This window comes from Scyliorhinus torazame, chromosome 1, assembly GCF_047496885.1.
Source record: "Scyliorhinus torazame isolate Kashiwa2021f chromosome 1, sScyTor2.1, whole genome shotgun sequence".
Classification (NCBI taxonomy): domain Eukaryota; kingdom Metazoa; phylum Chordata; class Chondrichthyes; order Carcharhiniformes; family Scyliorhinidae; genus Scyliorhinus; species Scyliorhinus torazame.
Genome location: NC_092707.1, coordinates 349217341 through 349240898, shown reverse-complemented (window position 1 = coordinate 349240898; position 23558 = coordinate 349217341). Strand labels below are relative to the sequence as shown.

At 44.9% G+C, this 23558-nt stretch overlaps 1 protein-coding gene across 6 annotated transcripts in view; it reads right to left on the bottom strand.

Annotated features, from left to right (window-relative positions):
* The window catches only part of LOC140425871 (echinoderm microtubule-associated protein-like 4), a 371640-nt gene that overhangs the window by 23661 nt on the left and 324421 nt on the right, over positions 1-23558 (bottom strand). For all 6 annotated transcript variants that reach the window (XM_072510261.1, XM_072510260.1, XM_072510258.1 and 3 more), the window contains 2 exons: positions 22718-22806; positions 18672-18769 (listed from right to left, as the gene is read on the bottom strand). In XM_072510261.1, the coding sequence (XP_072366362.1) occupies positions 18672-18769; positions 22718-22806 (187 nt within the window). The remainder of the gene's footprint in view (positions 1-18671; positions 18770-22717; positions 22807-23558) is intronic.

Below are 23558 nucleotides of genomic sequence, written 5' to 3'. Positions count from 1 at the left end.
CAATGCGGGTCCTATAGACCTATTTCCCTCCTAAATGTAGACGCTAAGATTCTGGCCAAGGTAATGGCAATGAGGATAGAGGATTGTGTCCCGGGGGTAGTCCATGAGGACCAAACTGGGTTTGTGAAGGGGAGACGGCTGAATACGAATATACGGAGGCTGCTAGGGGTAATGATGATGCCCCCACCAGAGGGGGAAGCGGAGATAGTGGTGGCGATGGATGCCGAGAAAGCATTTGATAGAGTGGAGTGGGATTATTTGTGGGAGGTGTTGAGGAGATTTGGCTTTGGAGATGAGTATATTAGATGGGTACAGCTGCTGTATAGGGCCCCGATGGCGAGCGTGGTCACGAATGGACGGGGGTCTGCGTATTTTCGGCTCCATAGAGGGACGAGGCAGGGATGTCCTCTGTCCCCATTATTGTTTGCACTGGCGATTGAGCCCCTGGCAATAGCATTGAGGGGTTCCAGGAAGTGGAGGGGAGTACTCAGGGGAGGAGAGGAACACTGGGTATCTCTTTACGCGGACGATTTATTGGTGTATGTGGCGGACCCGGCGGAGGGGATGCCAGAGATAATGCGGATACTTGGGGAGTTTGGAGAATTTTCAGGATATAAGCTGAACATGGGGAAAGGTGAGCTGTTTGTGGTGCATCCAGGGGAGCAGAGCAGAGAAATAGAGGACTTACCACTGAGTAAGGTAACAAGGGACTTTCGCTACTTGGGGATCCAGATAGCCAAGAATTGGGGTACATTGCATAGGTTAAACTTAACGCGGTTGGTGGAACAGATGGAGGAGGACTTCAAGAGATGGGACATGGTATCCCTGTCACTGGCAGGGAGGGTACAAGCGGTTAAAATGGTGGTCCTCCCGAGATTCCTCTTTGTGTTTCAGTGCCTCCCGGTGGTGATCACGAAGGCTTTTTTCAAAAGGATTGAGAAGAGTATCATGAGTTTTGTGTGGGCCGGGAAGACCCCGAGAGTGAGGAAGGGATTTTTGCAGCTTAGTAGGGATAGGGGGGGGCTGGCGCTACCGAACCTGAGTGAGTACTACTGGGCCGCCAACATCTCAATGGTATGTAAGTGGATGGGAGAAGAGGAGGGAGCGGCGTGGAAGAGATTGGAGAAGGCGTCCTGTAGGGGGACTTGCCTATAAGCCATGGTGACGGCGCCGTTGCCGTTCTCACCGAAGAAATACACCACAAGCCCGGTGGTGGTGGCTACTCTGAAAATTTGGGGGCAATGGAGACGGCATAGGGGAAAGACGGGAGCCTCAGTGTGGTCCCCGATAAGAAATAATCATACGTTTGCTCCGGGGAGAATGGATGGGGGATTTGGAACATGGCAAAGAGCAGGTGTAACACAATTGAGAGATCTGTTTGTAGATGGGACGTTTGCAAGTCTGGGAGCGCTGACCGAAAAATATGGGTTGCCCCAAGGGAATGCATTCCGGTATATGCAACTGAGGGCTTTTACGAGGCAACAGGTGAGGGAATTCCCGCAGCTCCCGACGCAGGAGGTGCAAGGCAGAGTGATCTCAAAGACATGGGTGGGGGACGGTAAGGTGTCAGACATATATAGGGAGATGAGAGACGAGGGGGAGATTATGGTAGACGAGCTGAAAGGGAAATGGGAAGAAGAGCTGGGGGAGGAGATTGAGGAGGGGCTGTGGGCTGATGCCCTAAGTAGGGTAAACTCATCGTCCTCGTGTGCCAGGCTAAGCCTGATACAATTTAAGGTGTTACACAGGGCGCATATGACTGGAACACGGCATAGCAAATTTTTTGGAGTAGAGGATAGGTGTGCGAGATGCTCGAAAAGCCCAGCGAATCACACCCACATGTTCTGGTCATGTCCGGCACTACAGGGGTTTTGGGTGGGGGTGACAAAGATGCTTTCGAAGGTAGTGGGGGTCCAGGTCGAACCAAGCTGGGGGTTGACTATATTTGGGGTTGCAGAAGAGCCGGGAGTGCAGGAGGCGAGAGAGGCCGATGTTTTGGCCTTTGCGTCCCTAGTAGCCCGGCGCAGGATACTGTTGATGTGGAAGGAAGCCAAGCCCCCGGGTGTGGAGACCTGGATAAATGACATGGCAGGGTTTATAAAGCTGGAACGGATTAAGTTCGTCCTAAGGGGATCGGCTCAAGGGTTCACCAGGCGGTGGCAACCGTTCGTCGAATACCTCACAGAAAGATAGAGGGAATGGAAAAGAAGAAGACAGCAGCAGCAGCCCAGGGGGGGGGGGGGGGAAGGAACTAGAGGGATTCTCAGGGATGTTAATATACAAGTATAATATGTATAGGTTGTTGTTATAGATAATTGTATATTGGACTGTTAAAACATATTTTTGGAGAATATTTATCTGGGACAAGGCAGTTGCCATTTAGTTTTGTTTTTGTTTATATATTATTTATTTATTGTTTATAAAACTGGCCATTGTTAGTTATATTGTTATTACTGTGTAAAGGATACACAATGTACTGTGATGGTTGGCCCAAAATTTCTCAATAAAATATTTTTTAAAAAATTTTCTTTTACTCCTAGCATTATTTCTGGTGTCAATAAGTTTCACATATCTGTGATGCTTGGAGTAATAATAATAATCTTTATTGTGACAAGTGGCTTACATTAACACTGCAATTAAGTTACTGTGAAAAGCCCCTAGTCGCCACATTCCGGCACCTGTTCGGGTACACAAAGGGAAAATTCAGAATGTCCAATTCACCTGACAGCACGTCTTTTGGGACTTGTGGGAGGAAACCGGAGCGCCCGGAGGAAACCCACGCAGACACGGGGAGAACGTGCAGACTCCGCACAGACAGTGACCCAAGCCGGGAATCTAACCTGGGACCCTGGAGCTGTGAAGCGACAGTGCTAACCACTGTGCTAGAGGTTCTAATTGAGAGATGTCAGATTAGGCTGTAAAAGAAATGTTTGTGTCTGCTCATCAGACTTGGTTTTGGCAGCCAATTAGTACTTGCAGTGGTTTCTCTCCACACAATAAGCTGAGACAGTACTACAAAAATATGACCGACTGACCATGATGCTGTACATCATAAACTCAGTAGTAAGGCATGAAAGGCACGTCAGGGTGATCAGCAGGCAGTGCAGTCTGATTAGCGACACCTACCAAGGACTACCATTCATATTTGCAGGTCCTAGCCTATCTACACTGACAATTGCTGGAGGGAGCTGCTTTCATAGAATCCAGATCAGGCACGAGATGCATAAGTATGTCGGTATCAGGTACTTGTGTTAACTTTTTTTCAAAATGTAATTCCTTAAAGGTAGGTGCATGAGAAGAGCGGCAGCTGTACCACAGACTGCAAGAAAAACACGTCACTACAAGTCTCTGATTCCCCAAACACTGGCTTTGCAAAGAGGTTCCACCAGAATGAACATGGACCGAAGTTTGCTTAAGGACAAGGGACAGTAATCTATTTTAAAAGAATAGATCCTTAAATAAAATTGACATATTTAATAAGTTTCTTTTTCGGGGAAATCAGGCTTCAGTTGTAAAGGAATGTTTATAGTCTTGCTTTGTTCTTTTTACAGACTGCTATGAAATGTCAACTATTCATTTCAGAAAATCTGCCACATGCCGTAGTATTAATTTATTACACAAGACGACTGAATAACATCAAATTTTCCAAACAATACTTTTAGCAAAGTACAACCTACACTCGATAGTAAAGGAATACGCTATTAATGTTAAATTTCATCTGTGTTATATTTTTGGGGCAATAAGATTAGCCTAAAAAACAAAACCAAGGAACCAAGGCCCCTCCCCCCCCATGCTCCCTTCCAGGCCACACTGTTCTAGGGTCCCCATCCTTCCCTCCGCCCCAAATCTCCCAGATGCCGCTTCTTACCTGTCCTACACCCCTCCCCGCCCTTCATACCTTCCCTTTCACCCTTTCATGAGCATGGGCCCACTCAGGCCCTGACCATTGGCAGTGGCACCTGGACACCCTTGCACTGCCACTGTGGCACTCTGGCAGTGCTTCTGCCAGCTTGGCAATGCCACGCAGGTACCTTGGCAGTGCCAAGGTGGCCACGTTCCAGGGAGGGGGCCAGAGGTCCACCCTGGCCTATCCGTGACCACCTCCTAAGGGCCTTTGATGGCCTGGGTGATCCCCTCCCCCACCTCAGGTGTCGTTTCGCCTGTTCCACGTTTGTGTGGACCAGTACTCAACGGCACCCGGCTGGGGCCTCCATGGGAGGCTGGTAGATCCTGGGTGAGTAGGCCATAGTGATTTAAAACCTACTTAAGCGAGCGTGGCTTGGTCACGCCCATTGTGGACGGGATCCTGATCTCGCGAGGCGTACTGGCTACTGGGAAGCCCGCTGAGGCTTCTCCTGGCAGCTACTGGCCGCATCGCGCTCCGATTCCAGCGTGACTCAGCCAGTAGATTGCACCCCAAATCTCATATGTATGACAATTTCAATTAAAAGAGATAGTCCAGGAACTTAATGAATCAGGAGAAAAAATATCTTCAACCATGGAACAGACCAGAAAAGATACTTCTGGGCATATTAATTGCCCTATCATATCAAAAAACTAACATTACACCTGGCATTGTGCAGTGTTTCTCAGACGTGGATATGTAGAGACTTTCCAGCAGGCCCATGACATAATCTTAAGAATAAGATTCAGAGATTTTAAGAGAAGAGGGCTTTTTAAAATAACGGGTGCATCAAGGATCTCAGCTTACTATGTTTGCCTAGAGGCCGGTAATGAATGACCACAGGAAATAGTCCAGAGTACGTGAATGAGTAATGGTCGGAGAGGAACTTGGCATGAGGTAGGAGTGGAGTTTGGCAGTCGGTTGATGGATCCATCTGGTGGTATGTTGATTTTGTGTCGAGCACTGGAACAGGATTTGAACTGATTTGAATTGCCAGTGTGTTTAGTGTGTGTTATTAAACTTACCAGTTACTCTATATCAAATATTTTCATTGACATAGTATTGTAGTATTGTAATTTAGATATAGCCAGGACAAGGGAGAGGTGGAATCCGTGATCATTAAACCTAGGGATCCTTCAAGCAGAAATGTTTGAGAGTCACTAGCACAGCAGAAAGAGTTGTAACCAAGGAGGTTCCGATACAAGCCTAAACTTGCAATCTCGTAAAGTGCAAGCTACGAGGTTGTTAGACAAGATCAGAAGCACAACAAGGAAACCGAGGACTTGAAATAACCGTTTCTATGACACAAGATATTCCAGGCATCTACCCAGCTCTGGCAGCTCCTCCCTACCTTAATATCCACAAATTTGCTAACGATTGCTACATGAGAATCAGATGTATGCACAATTGAAATATGCACCCAGACTCATCAGTGAGTGAAACCTCAGACCACTTTGCAGATAATAACTTTGGTGGCACAGACACCAAGCCCGAGGTCCCCCAGTGATGCCAAAGGCACTGTGCATGGGTCACCGAGTCCATTCTTTGCTTGACACATTACCAATTGCGAATTAAAGCACGCATGACACAACTGCCCATGTTTCCCTTGCTGTGGATTCTCATGCTAATCAGACTTTGTGTGGTAACGTCTGTGACTGTAACACTGAAAAATAGATACATTCATTGCAGAAGTTAACTGATTACTTGACAGCCCTAAAACATGCAATATTTGCACACTATTACAAAAATGCCCTTTATCTCATTGATATTCCAATAGCTCAACTGATGAACTGTTAATAGGAATTATGCCAAAATTCTTCAGTTAATAAGACTTCATAGTTCATCTTACATTCAGTTCAATTTCCCTGCAATCCAGAAGCTGAATTCCAAAGTTAAATGTTTTTATACCATCATGAGCAGCTTATTGCCATTCTGCAAAACATTTGGCAGCTGCATAAAATTCCTCTGGCTGAAATTTGAGCTTTGAGAGCAGGCTGGATTCTAGTTTAAGAAAGCCAGAGCTTTACTAATTACTCTTACTGAAAAGAAAGCAAATCACCTATTTATGTTTATTGGGCTTTACTGATGAGAAATCCAGATTCCTGTATTACATGTACAAACATAAAAATCAGATATTCTTAAAAAGGAATTGAAGAGTTTCAAACACTACAATGACACAGCACAATCACTGTACAGCAGCAATCAACAAAATAAATACAACACCGAACAAACTAGTTGAGGACAAATTTGGAGAAGTCATGCTTAAATTGTACAGTCCTCTCTGTTCAGGGCATATCTTGAATGATGAGTTCTGATAACGGAGAAAGAGAAACATTTAAGTTAGATGACTGATTTATAATGCTTGCGGATTGAGTTTTGTGGAAACACTGAACAGGCTTGAACTGAGATAGATAATATAGCAATAGTTTGGAAATGTGAATCTGGCACAGTTCTAAAGAAAGTGCAGGAAAAGAGGGACCCGGGGATGCATGAGCATCGATCTTTGAAAGTGGTAGGATATATTGAGAGAGTGGTTAGCAAAGCATATGGGACCGTGGGCTTCATAAATAGAGACATTGGAGTACAAATGGAGAAAAGCTAGGCTGAAACTTTGAAAGCTCTGGGTAGGGCCCAACTAGTACTACATCCAATTCTGGTTACCACACTTGAGAAAGTGCAGAAGAGATTTACCAGAATAGTTTCAGAGATGGGGGATTTTTGTTACAAGATTCGATTGGAAAAGCTGGGGCTTTTCTCCTAGGAGCAAAGAAGACTTGAGTAGATATTTGATAGAAGTGTACAATATTATGACACGTTTGACGAAAAGCAGTTCCCATTAGCTGGTGGTATAAGGATGAGAGAAAACAGATTGAAGGTTTTGGACAAGAGGTGCAGGGGGAACGAGAGGAAAAGCTTTTTTATGTAGCGAGTGGTAATGACCTGGAACCTGCTGCCCACAAGGATGGTCAAAGTGGAAACCATCAATGATTTCAAAAGGAAATTTGGTAGGCACTTGGAAAAAATAAATCTGCAGACACATGGGCCGGGATTCTCCAAAATCCCGGCCATGTGTTGACACAGGTGTCAAAACCGGCGCGAGCGAAGCCGGCGTCAACGGGCCTCCAGGCCCAGTCATTCTCCTCTTCCTCAGGGACTAGCACAGTGCCGGAGTGCTGTGCGTTGCTCTGGAGGTGAAAGCCGGCCCTACACGGCCGGCGCGGGTCCGCGCATGTGCGCCACGGCCATCTCCGCACTGGCTTCTGGGCAACATGGTGGAGCCCGACAGGCGACCGGCACGGAGGAACATAGGCCGCCCCCCCGGAATGAGCGCGCCCGCCAATTGGTTGCCCCCCATCGCGGCCTGGCCACCATGGAGTCCCCCCCCCCGGGAGTCAGCTCCCCCCAGCCCCCCACCAGGGCGGCCCCCGCAGCCAGAACGGCGAGGTCCCGCCAGGTAAGACCATATGCGAATGACGCCGGCGGGACTTGGCGGGCACTCGGCCCGTCGAGCGCGGAAAAGTGCCGCGGGGGCGCCGTGGCGACTGCACCGGTGCAATTGCCGCCGATTCTTCGTTCGCTGAGGTCCAGGATGTTACCCAGCGACAGTGAAGGAACTGCAATATATTTCCAAGTCAGAGTGGTGAGTGACTTGGAGGGGAATCTCCAGGTGGTGGTGTTCCCAGGTATCTTCTGCTCTTGTCCTTCTAGATGGTAGCGGTCGTGGGTTTGGAAGGTGTTAAGGCCCCTTGGCGAGTTACTGCAGTGTATCTTGTAGATGGTACTCGTGGCCGCCACTGTTCGTCAGTGGTGAACGGTTTGAATGTTTGTGGAAGGGGGAGCAATCAAGTGGGCTGCTTTGACCTGCATGGTGTTGAGTTTCTTGTTGTTGGAGCTGAACTCATCCAAGCAAGTGGAGAGTATTCCATTACACTCATGACTTGTGTCTTGTATGGACAGGATTTGGGGGGTGGGTGGGGGGGGGGGGGGGGGGGTCAGGAGGTGAGTCTACTCACCGTAGGATTCCTGGACTCCGACCTGCCCTGGTGGCCATGGGATTAATATGGCTAGTCCAGTTCAGTTTCTGATCAATGGTAACCCCCAGGATGTTGATTGTGAGGGATTCAGTGATGGTAATACCATTGAATGTCAAGGGACAATGGTTAAATCCTCTTGTGTAGGGGATGATCATTGGCTGGCACTTGTGTGACACGAATGCAAGTTGCCAACTGTCAGGCCAAGCCTGGATATTGTCCAGATCTTGCTGCATTTGGACATGGACTGCTTCATTATCTGAGGAGTCGGGAATGGTGCTGAACATGGTGCAGTCATCTGCGAGCATCCCCACTTCTTACATTATGATGGAAGGGAGGTCATTGATGAAGCAGCTGGCATGGGACATTACCCTGAGGAACTCCTGCAGTGATGACCTGGAGATGAGATGATTGACCTCCAACCACCACAACCATCTTTGTGCCAGGTATGCCTCCAACCAGCACAGCATTTTCCCCTGATTCCCATTGACTCCAGTTTAGCTCGGGGTCCTGGATGTCATACTCGGTCAAATGCTGCCTGGATTTCAGCTCTTTTGTCCATGTTTGAACCAAGGCTGCAATGAGATCAGGAGCTGAGTGACCCTGGCAGAACCCAAACTGAGCGTCGGTGAGCAGGTTATTGCTGAGTAAGTACCGACCGATAGCACTGTTGATGACTCCTTCAATCACTTTGCTGATGGAGTGTAGACCAATAGGGCGGTAATTGGCTGGGTTGCATTTGTCCTGTTTTTTGTGTTCATAAGTCTTCAGTACTATTACCAGAATATTGTCAGGGCGCTTAGCCTTTGCAGTGTCCAGCGCCTTTAGCCATTTTTTGATACCATGAGGAGTGAATCGAATTGGCTGAAGACTGACATCTGTGATGTTGGAGACCTCAGAGGAGACCGTGATGGATCTTCTAGTCGGCACTTCTGACTGAAGATTACTGCGAATGCCTCGGCCTTGTCTTTTGCACATATGTGCTGGGCTCCTTCATAATTGAGGATGGGATATTTGTGGAGCCTCCTCCTCATCGAGACCTGTACTGCGCTGTAATGTTCTGTGTTCTATGTTTCAGGGAGTTCTTTAACTGTTCACCACCATTCATGGCTGGATGTGGCAGGACTGCAGAGCTTAGATTTGATGGGTTTGTTGTGGAATCACTTCGCTCTTTCCATTACTTGCTGCTTATGCTGTTTGGCTCTCAAGTAGTCCTGTGTTGTAGCTTCACCAGGCTGACCTCAGTTTTCGATATGCCTGGTGTTGCTCCTGGCATGCTCTCCTAAATGCTTCATCGAACCAGTTTGATCACATGGCTTGGTGGTAATGGCAGAGTGGGGGATAAGTTGGACTGTGAGGTTGCAGATTGTGGTTGAATACAATTCTGCTGCTGATGGCCCAAAGCACCTCATGGATGCCCAGTCTTGAGCCGCTAGCTAGATCTGTTCAAAGTCTATCCCATTTCGCACGGTAATAGTGCCACACAACACAATGGAAGGCATTATCAATGTGAAGACAGGACTTTGTCTCCACAAGGACTATGCGGTGGTAACTTCTACCGATACTGTCATGAACAGATGCACTTGCAGCAGGCAGGTTGGTGAGGTAGAGGTCAATTATGTTTTTCCCTCATCTTTATTTCCTCACCACCTGCTGCAGTCTCAGTCTAGCAGCTATGTTCTTCAGGACTCGGCCGCTTGGTCGGTGGTGGTACAATCGAGCCATTCTTGGTGATGGACAGAGCAAATTCTGCAACCTTGCCACCCTCAGTGCTTCCTCCAAGTGGCGTTCAGCATGGAGGAGTGCTCATTCATCAGTTGAAGCTGGCCGGTACATGGTAGTACTTGTACAGGGTGTTGGTGAGGCCACATCTGGAGTAGTGTGTCCAGTTTTGGTCTCCTTATTTGAGGAAGGATGTAGTGGCATTGGAGATGTTCAGAGGAAGTTCACCAGATTGATTCCGGGGATGAAAGGTTGATGTCAGAGGAGAGATTAAACAGTTTGAGCTTATACTCACTGGAGTTTAGAAGGATGAGATGAGATCTGATCGAGGTGTATATGGGATTGATAAAGTTAATGTAATGATAACACCATTTTCAAATGGCTTCCCGATCTCAGAGTCCCGCAAAAACATGCTCGACCTCCCCCCAGCCCAAAAGTAATATGGGAGGGTCCTCCGTCCCCCCTCGCTCCCCCAGCACCCACACCGGGCAAACCCGGCCCGATCATGCGCGTGCAAAAAACGCCAGCTTGGCACCTTGAGCGCCAACCTGGCAGTGCCCCTGCCAGCTGGCAGAGCCATCTGGGTACCTTGGCTGTGTCAATCAGTGCAGCTGGGGGGCTCCGATCCCCCTGGAGACCCCCACAAGTGCTGTTCCACCTGGTCCCCGTTTATGGGGACCAGCACCAAACGGCGCCCGCCCGAAGTCCCCGAGGTGAAGGGATTGAATCCCAAAGCCTTTAGGTACCTTGGGAATCTTCACATTAGAGTAAGGCTTACTGCCTCGCTCTAATATGCAGATTTGCCAATGGGCGGGATTCCACTTGTAACATCTCATGAGATTGTGTTGGATCTCGCGAGGTGTTGCGAGCCACGCAGATCCCAGGAGCGGGGTCTCCCGGCTTTCACCGACCACGCCGCGGCGAGCTGCTTTTCCAGCGCAGTGTCGCTGGAAGATCGCGCCTGGAGTCATTAAATGTTTTCAAGAAAGAGATAGATATAGTTTTGATAAAAAAACAGGTTAAAGGGATATGGGCGACAGGTGGATTTGAGACCAGGAAGACATAAGCCATGATTTGATTGAATGGCAGAGCAGGCTCGAGGGGCTGAATTGCCTACATCTGCTCCGAATTCCTATGTTGCTATGTATTTAGCAGAGGTTTCCTTGCCCACGTTTAACCTGAAGTCATGAGACTTCATGGTGTCCAGAGTCCATGATGAGGACTCCCAGGGCACCTCCCTCCCGACTGTATAGCACTGTGCCGCCACCTCTGCTGGGTCTGTCCTGCCGGTGAGACAGGACATACCCAGGAATGTGGTGGCTGGGACATTGTCTGAAAAGTATGATTCTGTGAGTATGACTATTTCAGGCTATTACTTGACTAATGTGTGAGATAGTTCTCCCAACTTTGGCACAATCCCCCAGATGTTTGTAAGGAAGGCTTTTCAGGGTCGACAGGGCTGGGTTTGCTGTTGTCATTTCCAGTGCCTGAGTTAATGCCAGTGGTCCGTCCGGTTTAATGCCTTGGTTGTGTTTTTGTAGCGGTTGAATACAACGGAGTGGCTTGCCAGGCCATTTCAGAGCGCATTTAAGGGTCAACCACATTGCTGTGGGTCTGGTTAGACATTAGGCCAGACCAGGTAAGGATGGCAGATTTCCTTCTTTAAAGGATTGAAAAAAGGACTGGGCTTGACTGGATTGCTTCAGTGAGAGCCAGCATGGACTGGATTAGCTGGATGTCTTCCTTCCATGCCGAATGTGATTCATGAAATATGAAGTGATACATTTTAGTAGGAAGAATGCAAAGAAATAATAAAGGATAAAGTTCTAAAGGGGATATGGGAAGAAAGCGATCTGGGGGTCTATGTGCACAAATCACAAAAGTAGGTACCGTTTGGAAAGTGGTTAGAATGGCATACGGGATTCCTGGGCTTTATAAATAAAGGTATAGCACATAAAAGCAAAAATGACAAACTTTTATAAAACACTGCTTTTGGCCTTAACTGGAGTAGTGTTGAATCCTGGTGCCACACTTTAGGAAGGATGCAAAGGCTTTAGGGACAGTACAAAAAAGATTTATAAGAATGGTTTCAGAGATGAGGGAGTTACGTTCATGTTGGAGGAGCTAAAGTTGTTGTCCTTCGTAAAAGGTTGAGAAGAGATTTGATAGAGGCGTTCAAAATCATGAGGTGACCAGAAAGATAGATGAAGAGAAACTGTTCCCGTTGGCAGGGTGGTTAAGAAGCAGAGGGCACAAATTTAAAGTGACAGGCAAAAGAATCATAGGTGACATGAGAAAAAGCTTTTTATGTAGCAAGTGGTTACAATTTCGAATGCACTGCGTGAAAGGGTGAAGGCGGCAGAGTCAAGGCTCACTTTCAAAGGGAAAGTGAATATATACCTGAAGAAAAGAAAATTGCAGGGCTACTGTTTTTTTTCCAGGGAACTGGCACAGATTGAAGATGGGGTTAAAAAGCCGTCTGCTGTGCTGCAGTCATTCTATAGATCTATGCTTCGACTAATGACAAATCTGAACAGTTGTTATGAATGCTAACTATGGACAAAAAAATGCCCAGCAAAATGAATTCAGGGTAATGATTGAAAATGCTACCTATCACACTTTGCAATTAATTGACATGGACTGAGAAACAACTCTTTGGCAGTTTTTCTAAACCAAATTTCACCAGGCTGAGATCTCAAAACAAATTCTGTCAAGGGAAACAGCATAGATTATAACAGGCCGGTCAGAGACACGAGTATTTAAGTTATGATTACATTCTCCCGGTGTTTGCGTGGGTTTCGTCCCCACAACCCAAAAGATGTGCAGGCTAGGTGGATTGGCCACGCTAAATTGCCCCTTAATTGGAAAAAAATGAATGGGTACTCTAAATTTATTATTTTTAAAAAATTTAAGTAATGATGACTAGGCCTTGAATCGAGAGAAGGTGAAGCAGTGTTCCAGCAAAAACATCTGTTCCTGGCTTAACAGGATGAAAAATCATTGGAGAAAACCAACAGAAAGCTCGACAATTTCTTGCGAGGATGAAAATCATGATTTAAACAAAGGCCACAGAACATAATTGGGCATTGTGTTTATGAAGAAATTCCCTGGGACAGTATGGCTTGTCTATATAGTAAAGGACATAAACAGTTGAACACATCGGATATCTGTACTGCAGTTGAAGATCCCACATGATTGTTGGAAGAGATCCTGAGTTAGAAAAAGACAGTGTGGCTGATGATTGGGAGAAGAATTTATAACTGCAAAAGCTAGTCACTTCTTGAGATTGTATGATTGCAGTTAATAACCTATTTCAGCTTGATGCTACTAAAGTGTTTACTTGGTGGAGCAACATATATCAGTGAAGTGTTGACTTGCTAGAAGTAAATAAATCAGCTGCTGTTCTTTTATTTTTTTCTCAACTTGTTAAATCTGTAACTTTTATTTGTAACCATTTTAATTTTCCTGTCAGCGTTTCAAATCTGTGCCCATTTTAAATCTGTAATCCTGTGAAAAAAGTAAACTAACCACAATGAGAATAGCAACAATTTAAGTGAGTCATCAGTTTGTTCTCATACTTTGCGGGTTATAAGAACTATAGGTAAAATGAGGGCTGATAAAAGATAAAAACCCCACATAACAAATAAAGAAAAAGCAAGTTTCTGTGAGAGTGTGCACAGCACTTTGTATAGTGGGACATCCCTGTAGGCTGTAATTTAATTATATTGTCGCCAGCATGTCTCCATTCCAAAATAAAAATTATAAAAATCAAAGACTATTTTATTATACAAACAAGCCAAATTTCATATTCATATTAATGCTCAAAATACATGCAAAGTTTTATACCATAATACATTAAAACCACAAATATAAATGAAATTTGATGAAGTGCCACATGATGGACTTGTAGGTAAAGTTAGAGCCCATGGAACAAAAGGGACAGTCCAGCATGGATACAAAATTGGCTGAATGACAGAAAAGAGAGTAATGGTAAATAGAAAAATGCTGAAAATGCTCGTCAGGTCAGACAGCATCTGTGGAGTTTATGAGCCTGAACATCCTCGAAGTAGCAATCAGTGTCAGATTGCTACTCCAAACTCAGTTTCTGACCTGAAATCCTGTCTTGCCCGAAGCTGGGTGAGATCAGAGTGGTGCAGTGTGCCCCCGGGCCTAGTGTTGAATGCAGCTCTATCACTCCCTTTTTCACAGCACTAGCTGCTGTTAAGCAGGAAAATTTGAAAGTCTAGTGAAGTTTAAAGATCCTTGATAAGTCAGGGAGAAATGTAGAAGTCAAGTGAATAGGATTTGAGGGTTGTGAGGCTTTGTGGGGCCGGGGAGTTGGGCTCTAAGGGGAGGGCCTTGGAAACGCGAGATGGTTGGGGGAGGGGTGTGTGGTAGGCTTCTGGGGGAGGGGGAGGCGGGGGTGCAAGTCAGGTCTGGCCCGGGGGGGTGGAGGATTTTGAAGCGTTTCCATGGGGGTGCGAAGAGACCAAATGTGGAGGGCTCCACTTGGAGAAACCATGGAATGTGGCAAGGGGGCAGGATGTACTCAGGTTGGGGACTTCAATGTTCGTCACCAAGAGTGGCTTGGTAGTACCACAACAGACCAGCTGGGTCCTAAAGGACATATCTGCTAGATTGAGACTGCGGCAGGTGGTGAGGGAACCAAGAGGAAAAAACATTCTTCACCTCATCTTCACCCAACTGCCTGCCACAGATGCATCTGTCCATGATCATATCAGTAGCAGTGAGCATTGCACAGTTCTTGTGGAGACAATGTCTCGTCTTCACATTGGGGATATCCTCCAGTGTGTTGTGCGGCACTACCACCATGTTATGTGGGATAAATGTCTTAACTTGACTGGGGATCCTTGAGCCGCTATGGAACATCAGCAGCAGCAGAACTGTACTCAACCACAATCTGTAACCTCATGGCCCAACATATCCCCCACTCTACCAGTACCATCAAGCCAGGGGATCAACCCTGGTTCAATGAAGAACGCTGGAGGGCATGCCAGGAACAACACCAGGCATACCTAAAAATGTCAACCTAGTGAGGCTACAACACAGGGCCACTTGGGTGCCAAGCAGCATAATAAGCAAGTAATAGACAGAAGTAAGCAATTCCACAACCAAAGGATCAGATCAAAGTTCTACAGTCCTGCCACATCCAGCCGTGAATGATGGTGGACAATTAAACAACTCAGTTAAAGAGGAGGCTCCATAAATATCCCCAGCCTCAATGATGAAGGTGCCGAGCACATAGGTGTAAAAGACAAAGGCTGAAGCATTTGCAATAATCTTCACTGTCACTGGGTCAAAATTCTGGAACTCCCGCTCTAACAGCACTGTGGGTGTACCTTCACCTCAACGACTACAGTAGTTTAAACATAGAAACATAGAAAATAGGTGCAGGAGTAGGCCACTCGGCCCTTTGGGCCTGTACCACCATTCAATATGATCATGGCTGATCATGCAAATTCAGTATCCCACTCCGACTTTCTCTCCATACCTCTTGATCCCTCTAACCCCAAGGGCCACGTCCAGCTCCCTCTTGAATATATCCAACAAGCTGGCCCCAACAGCTTTCTGTGGTAGAGAATTCCACAAGGTCACAACTCTCTGAGAGAAGAGGTTCTTCCTCATCTCAGTCCTGAATGGCTTACCCCTTATTCTTAGGCTGTGACCCCTAGATCTGGACATGCCCAATATCGGAAACATTCTTCCCGCATCTAGCCTGTCCTGTCTCATCAGAATTTCATATGTTTCTACTTCTTCATATGTCAGTCCTGCCATCCCACAAATTAGTCTGGTGATCCTTTGCTGGACACCCTCAATAGCAAGGATGTCCTTCCTCAAACTAGAAGACCAAAATTGCACACAATACTCAAGGTGGGGCCTCAACAAGGCCCTGTATAACCACAGCAAGACATCCCTACTCCTATACTCAAATACTCTCGCTATGAAGGCCAGCATGCCATTCGCTTTCCTCACCGCCTGCTGTACCTGCATGGCAACTTTCACGACTGTTCCACCATGACACCCAGGTCTCGTTGCACTTCCCCTTTTCCTAAACTGCCACCATTCAGATCATAATCTGCCTTCCTGTTTTTGCCACCAAAGTGGATAACCTCACATTTACCCACATTATATTGCATTTGCCAAGTATTTGTCCACTCAGCCAGCCTGTCCAAGTCGCCCTGCAGCCTCTTTGCATCCTCCTCACAGCACACACTGCCACCCAGCTTAGTGTCATCTGCAAATTTGGAGATATTGCATGCAAGTCCTTCGTCCAAATCATTAATGCATATTGTGAACAGCTGGGGTCCCAGCACCGAACCCTGCGGTACCCCACTAGTCACTGCCTGACACTCTGAAAAGGACTTTATTCACACTCCTTCCTGTCTGCCAACCAATTCTCTATCCACGTCAATACATTACCCCCAATACTATGAGCTTTAATTTTGCTCACTAATCTCCTAAGTGGGACCGTGTCAAAAACCTTTTGAAATTCCAGATACACAACATCCACTGGTTAACCCAAAGGACGTGGTTTTCAAATTAAAAAAAAAAAAATCTTTATCACAAGTAGGCTTACATTAACACTGCAATGACGTTACTGTGAAAAGCCCCTAGTTGTGGGGCTAATTGGTCATTCTGAATTCTCCCTCAGTGTACCTGAACAGGCGCCATAGTGTGGCGACTCAGGGATTTTCACAGTAACTTCATTGCAGTGTTACTGTAAGCCTACCTGTGACGCTAATAAAGATTATTTTATTATTCACCCTTGTCCACTCCACTGGTCACATCCTCAAAAAATTTATCAAGCATGATTTCCATTTAGTGAATCCGTGCTGACTTGGACCGGCCCGGTCCCCTCTTTCCAAATGCTCAGTTATTTCATCCTTAATAATTTACTCCAGCATTTTCTCCACCACCGACGTCAGGCTAACTGGACTATAATTCCCTGTTTTCTCTCTCTCACTTTAAAAAAAAAGTGGGGTTACATTAGCTACCCTCCAATCCATTGGAACTCTTCCAGAGTCTGTAGAATGATGGAAAATAATCACCAATGCGTTCACTATTTCTAAGACCACTCTGGGATGCAAAACATCAGGCCCTGGGGACTTAACGGGTTTTAAACCCATCAATTTCCCCAGTACAACCTTCTGACCAATAAGGATTTCCTTCAGTTCCTCTTTCATGCTAGACCCTCTGTTCCCTATTATTTAGGTAAGGTTATTTGTTTCCTCCTTAGTGAAGCCAGCTACACAGTATTTGTTCAACTGGTCTGCCATCTCTTTGTTGTCCATATGAATTCACCTGGTTCTAACATAAGGGACCTACATTTGTCTTCACCAGTCTTTTTCTCTTCACATATCTATAGATGCTTTTGCAGTCAGTTTTTATGTTTTTGGCAAGCTTACTCTTGTATTCTAGTTTCCCCTTCTGAATTAAACCCTTTGTCCTCCTCTGCTGAACTTTAAATTTCTCCCAGTTCTCAGGCTTGCTGTTTTTTCTGGCCAATTTATATGCCATCTCTTTGGTTTTAACACTCTTCTTGATTTCCCTTGTTAGCCATGGTTGAGCCACCTTCCCAGTTTTACTCTTGCACCAGATGGATGTACAATTATTGAAGTTCATCCGTGTGTTCTTTAAATGTCTGCCATTGCCTATCCACCGTCAACCCTTAAATATCTTTTGCCAGCTTATCCTAGCCAACCCACATCTCATACCATCAAAGTTAGCTTTCTTTAAGTTCAGGACCCTAGTCTCAGACTTACTGTGTCACTCTCCAACTTAATGAAGAATTCTACCATATTATGGTCACTCTTCCCAAAAGGATCTCACATCACAACATTGCTAATTAATCCTCTCTCATTGCACAATACCCAGTCTAGGATAGCCTGCTCTCTAGTTCGTTCCTCAACATATTTGTTGAGAAAACCACCCCTTATACATTCCAGGAAATCCTCCTCCATCGCATTGCTACCAGTTTGATTAGCCCAATCAATATGCAGATTGAAGTCACCCATAATAACTGCTGTACCCTTACTGCGCGCATCTCTAATTTTCTGTTTGATGCCATACCCAAGCTCACAACTATGGTTTGGTGGTCTGTACACAACTCTCACTAACGTTTATTGCCCTTTGGTGTTCCACAGCTCCACTCGTTTAGATTCCACATCATCCAGGCTCACCAACACCTTTTCAAGGGCATCTAGGGATGGGCAATACATGCTGGCTTAGACAGCGACACATACATTCCGTAAATTAATTTAATAAAAGATCCACAAGAGTACCCAGGGATGAGTAACTTCAGTCACATGGATTGACTGGAGAAGCTGCGGCTGTTCTCCTTGGAAGAGAGGAGTAAGAGGAGATTTGACACAAGTGTTCAAAATCATAAGGGGTTTGGACAGAGCAGAATGGAAGAAGCTGTTCACGTTGACAGAGGGCACAGATTTAAGGTAATTGGCAAAAGAAGCAACAGTGACATGAGGAAAATCGTTTTTAAGCAGCAAATAGTTAGGATTGAATGAACTACCCAAGAATATGAAGGCAGCTTCAACTGGTTTCCGAAAGAGAAATGGACAACCGAAGAGAATAAATTAATAGTAGACAGACTTGGACATGAACGGTTTACAATCTGAAGGTGTAAAAAAAAGTTCAGCACAGGAAGACACATTTTCCTGCACTTGCTTTAATCTAAAAGTTATATTTGCATTCCTGAGTGATCTGGGTAAAAATGTGTGCAGATTTTTGGGAATGATAGTTATCATTTATAGGGCAAGTTAAACTGTTCAAAATCATAATGGGTTTGGAGAGAGCAGAAAGGAAGAAGCTGTTCACGTTGACAGAGGGCAATCATTTCTAGGGAAAGGTAAAGAATAATTGGAAGGGCATTTCTGAAATTGTATGCATGTACAGAGCATGCTTCGTGAGAAATCAATAAATGTCCATATGTCTCATGCATTTCATTTCATATTAAACATTTTTTAGTACTCACTCACAGTGCATTTTCCTTGTCTGCTGTATTTTCTGCCATTTTCAGCTACGGTGTAGATGTAAATAAAATTGTCATGGGACCCCACTGCCAAGTAATTACCATCTGTGAATAAAATTAGAAACATTCAACTATACATACATTAGTAAATCATAACCATGTATTTTCAGCACAGCAAGCTTTCTGAGAATATCGAAGAAAGGGCTGCTGCTGAATATTCTACAACAATTGGTTAGTAGTTATTTGAAGAGTATATTAAGTAACTGCCCAAAATTATTCCATATATTCACATGCTTCAATCTATTATGGGTGGCATGCCATAATACAATCTATCTTATGTCATAATTGATATCAATGTTACTCTGAGCTCAGCCAGAATTAGTTACAATTTGAACCGAATGTACCCATTTGGAAAATTGAAACCCGAATTATCCAATTGGGTTCAAGCCAAAATGAACTGGGTGAGAGCAAAATTCATGTCTGCCCTATATAACTGAGGATGACCAAGCCATCATTACGGGTATCGGTGTAATTATAAGAATTAGAAGCAGAGCATACTGGAAACACTCAGCAGGTAAGGAAGCATCTGTAGAGAGAGAAACAAAGGTAATATTTCAGGTGGATAACATAGGTCAGTGTTTTTCAAACTTTTTTTCCGGGTACCCATTTTTACCAACCGGCCAACCTTCGGGACCCAACCCGGCCGACCTTCGCAACCCATGCCAGCCGACCTTCACGACCCACATTGGCCGGCCTTTGCTGCCACGCCGGCCGACCTTCGCGGCCCACGCCGGCTGACCTGCGCAACCCACCATTTTCTCTTACCTTGTTTGTTGCTGACAAAAGTGGAGGAAATGGTTTTGGGTCCCTTTGGCTACAATGGTCCCTTTGTCCCCCCCAAACTTGTAAAAAAAAAGTCTGTGACCGTATTTTAAAAAATGCGGCCGCACTGCGCATGCATGCCCGATCAGCGGTGCGCATGCGCATAGTTTTGCGCATGTGCATCGATGATCGAGCACTGCTAATTTTAAGATGGATTATTTGCTTGTTGTTTAATGGGAAATTATATAGTTGTATTAAGGGGTAATTGTAAGATTTTTTTTTCGGTTGTGAAATTAAAAGTTCAATATTGTATTCATAATAAAGTTTTGTTTTAGAAATACCAAAGCCCTATTTTTCATGCAATCACTTCTGAAGCAAATCATTCTTTCTGCTCAAACTAAAATATTGGGGATTTAGTCCAGTATCCTAGCCACTGCTGGCGCAGAGTCTGGGTTTGTAATACAGGGTAGATGCCAGTGCTGTAGCTGTACTGGAACCCCTTGGCTAGGGGCACGGCACGTTCTGGAGCACAAGTCCTCAGCAGTAACTGCCGGAATATTATGAGCGTCCATAGCCTTTGCAGTATCCAGTGCCTTCAGATGTTTCTTGCTATCCCATGCAGTGAATCGAATTGGCTGAAGACTGGCATCTGTGATGCTGGGGACCTCTGGAGGAGGCTACAATGGATCATCCACTTGGAACATCTGGCTGAAGATGGTTGCGAATGCTCCAGCCTTATATTTTGCACTGATATGCTGGGCTCCTCAATCACAGAGGATGGGGATATTTGTGGAGCCTCCTCTTCACGAGTTGTTCATGGCCAGATGTGGCAGGACTGTAGAGCTTAATCTGATCCATCAGTTGTGGAATTGTTTAGCTCTGTCTATTACTTACTGCTTATGCTGTTTGGCATGCAAGTAGTCCTGTGTTGTAGCTTCACCAGGTTAACGCCTCATTTTTAGGAATGCCTGGTGTTGCTCCTGGCATGCCTCCTATACTCTTTGTTGCATCAGGATAAATCTCCAGACTTGATAATGGAGTGGGAATTATGCTAGGACATGAGGTTACAGACTGTGATCGAGTACAATTCTGTTGATGGCCCGCAGTGTCTCATGGTTGACCAGCCTAGAGTTGCTAGATCTGTTTGAAATCTATCTAATTTTGCACAGTGGTAGTGCCACACAAGATTGAGACTATCCTCAATATGTGAAGAGTGACAAACAAACAGAGAGAGACAGAGTGCAAAAGGAGAGAGAGAGAGACAGTGCGAAAGAGAGAGTGCAAAAGGAGAGACAGAAGGAGAGAGAGAGAGAGAGAGGGACAGTAGGAAAGGAGAGAGAGGGAAACAGTGGGGAAGGAGAGAGACAGACAGAGTGGGAAAAGGGAGAGAGAGAGTGCGATGGACAGAGTGGGGAATGAGAGACACACACACACAGTGGGAAAGGAGTAAAACAGAGTGGGAAAGGAGGGAGAGAGAGAGAGAGAGAGAGAGAGAGAGAGAGAGAGAGAGAGGGGGGGGAAAGGAGAGAAAGAAAAAGAGAGTGGAGAAAGGGAGAAACAGTGGGAAAAGAGAGAGGCAGAGAATGGGATAGGAGAGAGAGAGAGAGACTGAGTGAGAAAGGAGGGAAGGAGAGACTGAGTGGGGAGAGGTAGAAAGATACACAAACACAGATTTAAAAAGGACAGAGGAAGAGAGGGTGAAAAGTCGCAGTGAGAAAGAGTGAGAATGAAGAGAGAGTAAGAAAGAGTGGGTACGGAGAGAGATAGAGAGACAGAGTGGGAAAAGGGGGAGGGACACAGTGGAAAAGGAGAGAGACAGACAAACTGGGAAAAGAGAGACACACAGACAGGCGCACAGTAGGAAAGGAAAGCAAGCAAAATGTTGAGTGGTGTGGATGAGACACAAGTTGTGCTACTCAGGACTTGCTTGGGTTTAGTGTTTCCCAATTTGAATTTGTATAGTATTTTTGTCATATTCAGTGATTTATTTATTTTGCTAATTATTCAAGCTCGGAATGCACAATGCTACACATGTATGGTTCATAATTTCAATTGTACATTGGTTTTTGTAGGCAAGAAATATCCGAAGGGCCTAATTCTGGCTTTATCATGGCTTCCTATCTTAAAGTGAGAACTAACTGAATTGGAAAAGAAAGTCTGCTGTTGCCAGTTCACTCATGCAGACTTGCTGGAAGTTCATGACTCAAAATATTCTGCAATATAATCCACTAGCACTCCTGGTTCCAAAATATCAAATCAGACAAACTCGGGTTTTGCTCTGCCTATTTGAAGAGCTATTTTTGAAATAAAAATTATGCGGATTGAATCCTTCATGTCACTGGCATTCTAGTATTAATGTTGAGCGCACATCTATAACAGGCTATTAGGAAAATCAGTCAGAAACGCAAATATACCATGAAAATTGGTCGCAGTTACATAAAGGAATATTTACTAAATAGTTCTCCCCATGTCAGTGTGGGTTTCCTCCGGGTGCTCCAGTTTCCTGCCACAGTCCAAAGATGTGCTGGTTACGTCCATTGGCCATGCTTAAGTGCCCCTTAATATCCAAAGATGTGCAGGCTAGGTGAGGTTATGGGCATGGGGATTGGGGAGGGGGGGGAGGAAGGGAGTGGGCCGAGGTAGAGTGCTCTTTCAGAGGGTCGGTGCAGACTCATTGGGCCAAATGGTCTCCTTCTGCACTATGGTGATTCTATTCTATGAGTTAACAAGCATTCCATTAAAAGTGAAAGTGAACCCATAGGTTACCTTTTCATTTGTTTATATTTACACTCTTGGCTTGCTTCCATGTTAGCACATAATTTGGGATGCAAGATAATTTGGTTTGGTGATGCTGCCGCCTTTGCAAGTACAGATACTTTTTGATAATTGGAGGTGAGACTGATACTGCTGATTTTACTTTCTCCTTGAGAAACAATACTTTGTTACAGAATTATCTACCTGCCAAAACCTGGTCAAATGCTCAACTGAGAAAGACAAGTGTCAATATCAGTCAAAACTAGGATTTGCACATTTGGTTCTATCTGTTTAGAATTGAGCTTATCCAATCCAAATCAACCCTGCTCACCAGTAAGGGTTCGAAAGAACAGGAAAATATCTGGGAACTTTTCATCACCAAAGTGCACTTATCGCTTTTGTTCATGATTATAACATAGCGTTTTAAATGTTGTTATAGTACAATGATTGGAACAAAGATAAAACACATTTGATTACCTGGAGAATACCGCATCACTGACAGCTGTTCATTTCCATCAGTGTGTATTGAAACTAAATCTTTTGTTTCAGCATCTAGAACAAACCACCTGTTGTACAAGGAATATTAATTAATCAAATTCATCGCCACTTCAGCAATTATATTGTTGCACGCATCAATAAATATTATACTTGCTTGGAAACATCTTCCTTAGACCATTAATCATTTTAGGTTTTACATTTAACCAGATAATTAATTCTGATTATCACTTTTGTACGCTTAGCTGTGCTATGTTAAAATTCTATTTGAGTTACATTCGGCTTTGCCTGAAAGCGAAGAGAGATGCCTGCCTTTTGTCTTTAATTGTGAATAAAGTTTAGTTAATAAGTACAGAATGCACTACTCGAGTGTCAGCCAAAGAATCTAATATTAAGGTGAATGCTTTAAACGATTCCTTAGAATGGGACAGTTGTGTGAAGGCATACTTTTGACAATCATTACTTTCCCATTGATTATATTCCAAAGTTCTCCAACAGTTTGACAGATTTCAATGTTTTTCTTGGCTATGATTGTGAAACTCTCAACCTTTATTTAAATACTACAGAGGAAACAATAAAAACAGTGTCTGAAAATTGGATGCCTGGAAACATTTCCCAATGGTTCACCGGATATTAATTTCTGATTGTCATTCGGCTGCCATGTGTAATCACTGGAGTAATAGAGTAGAATCAAAGTCATGGGTGAGGCCTATAAAATGTAGAATGCCACAAGTTAAATGATGTTTTTAAAAAAGCCAAATTTAAAAGATAAAAAAAAAAATTAAGCCACCTTTAATGGTGCAGTTACAAGAATATTTTTGCA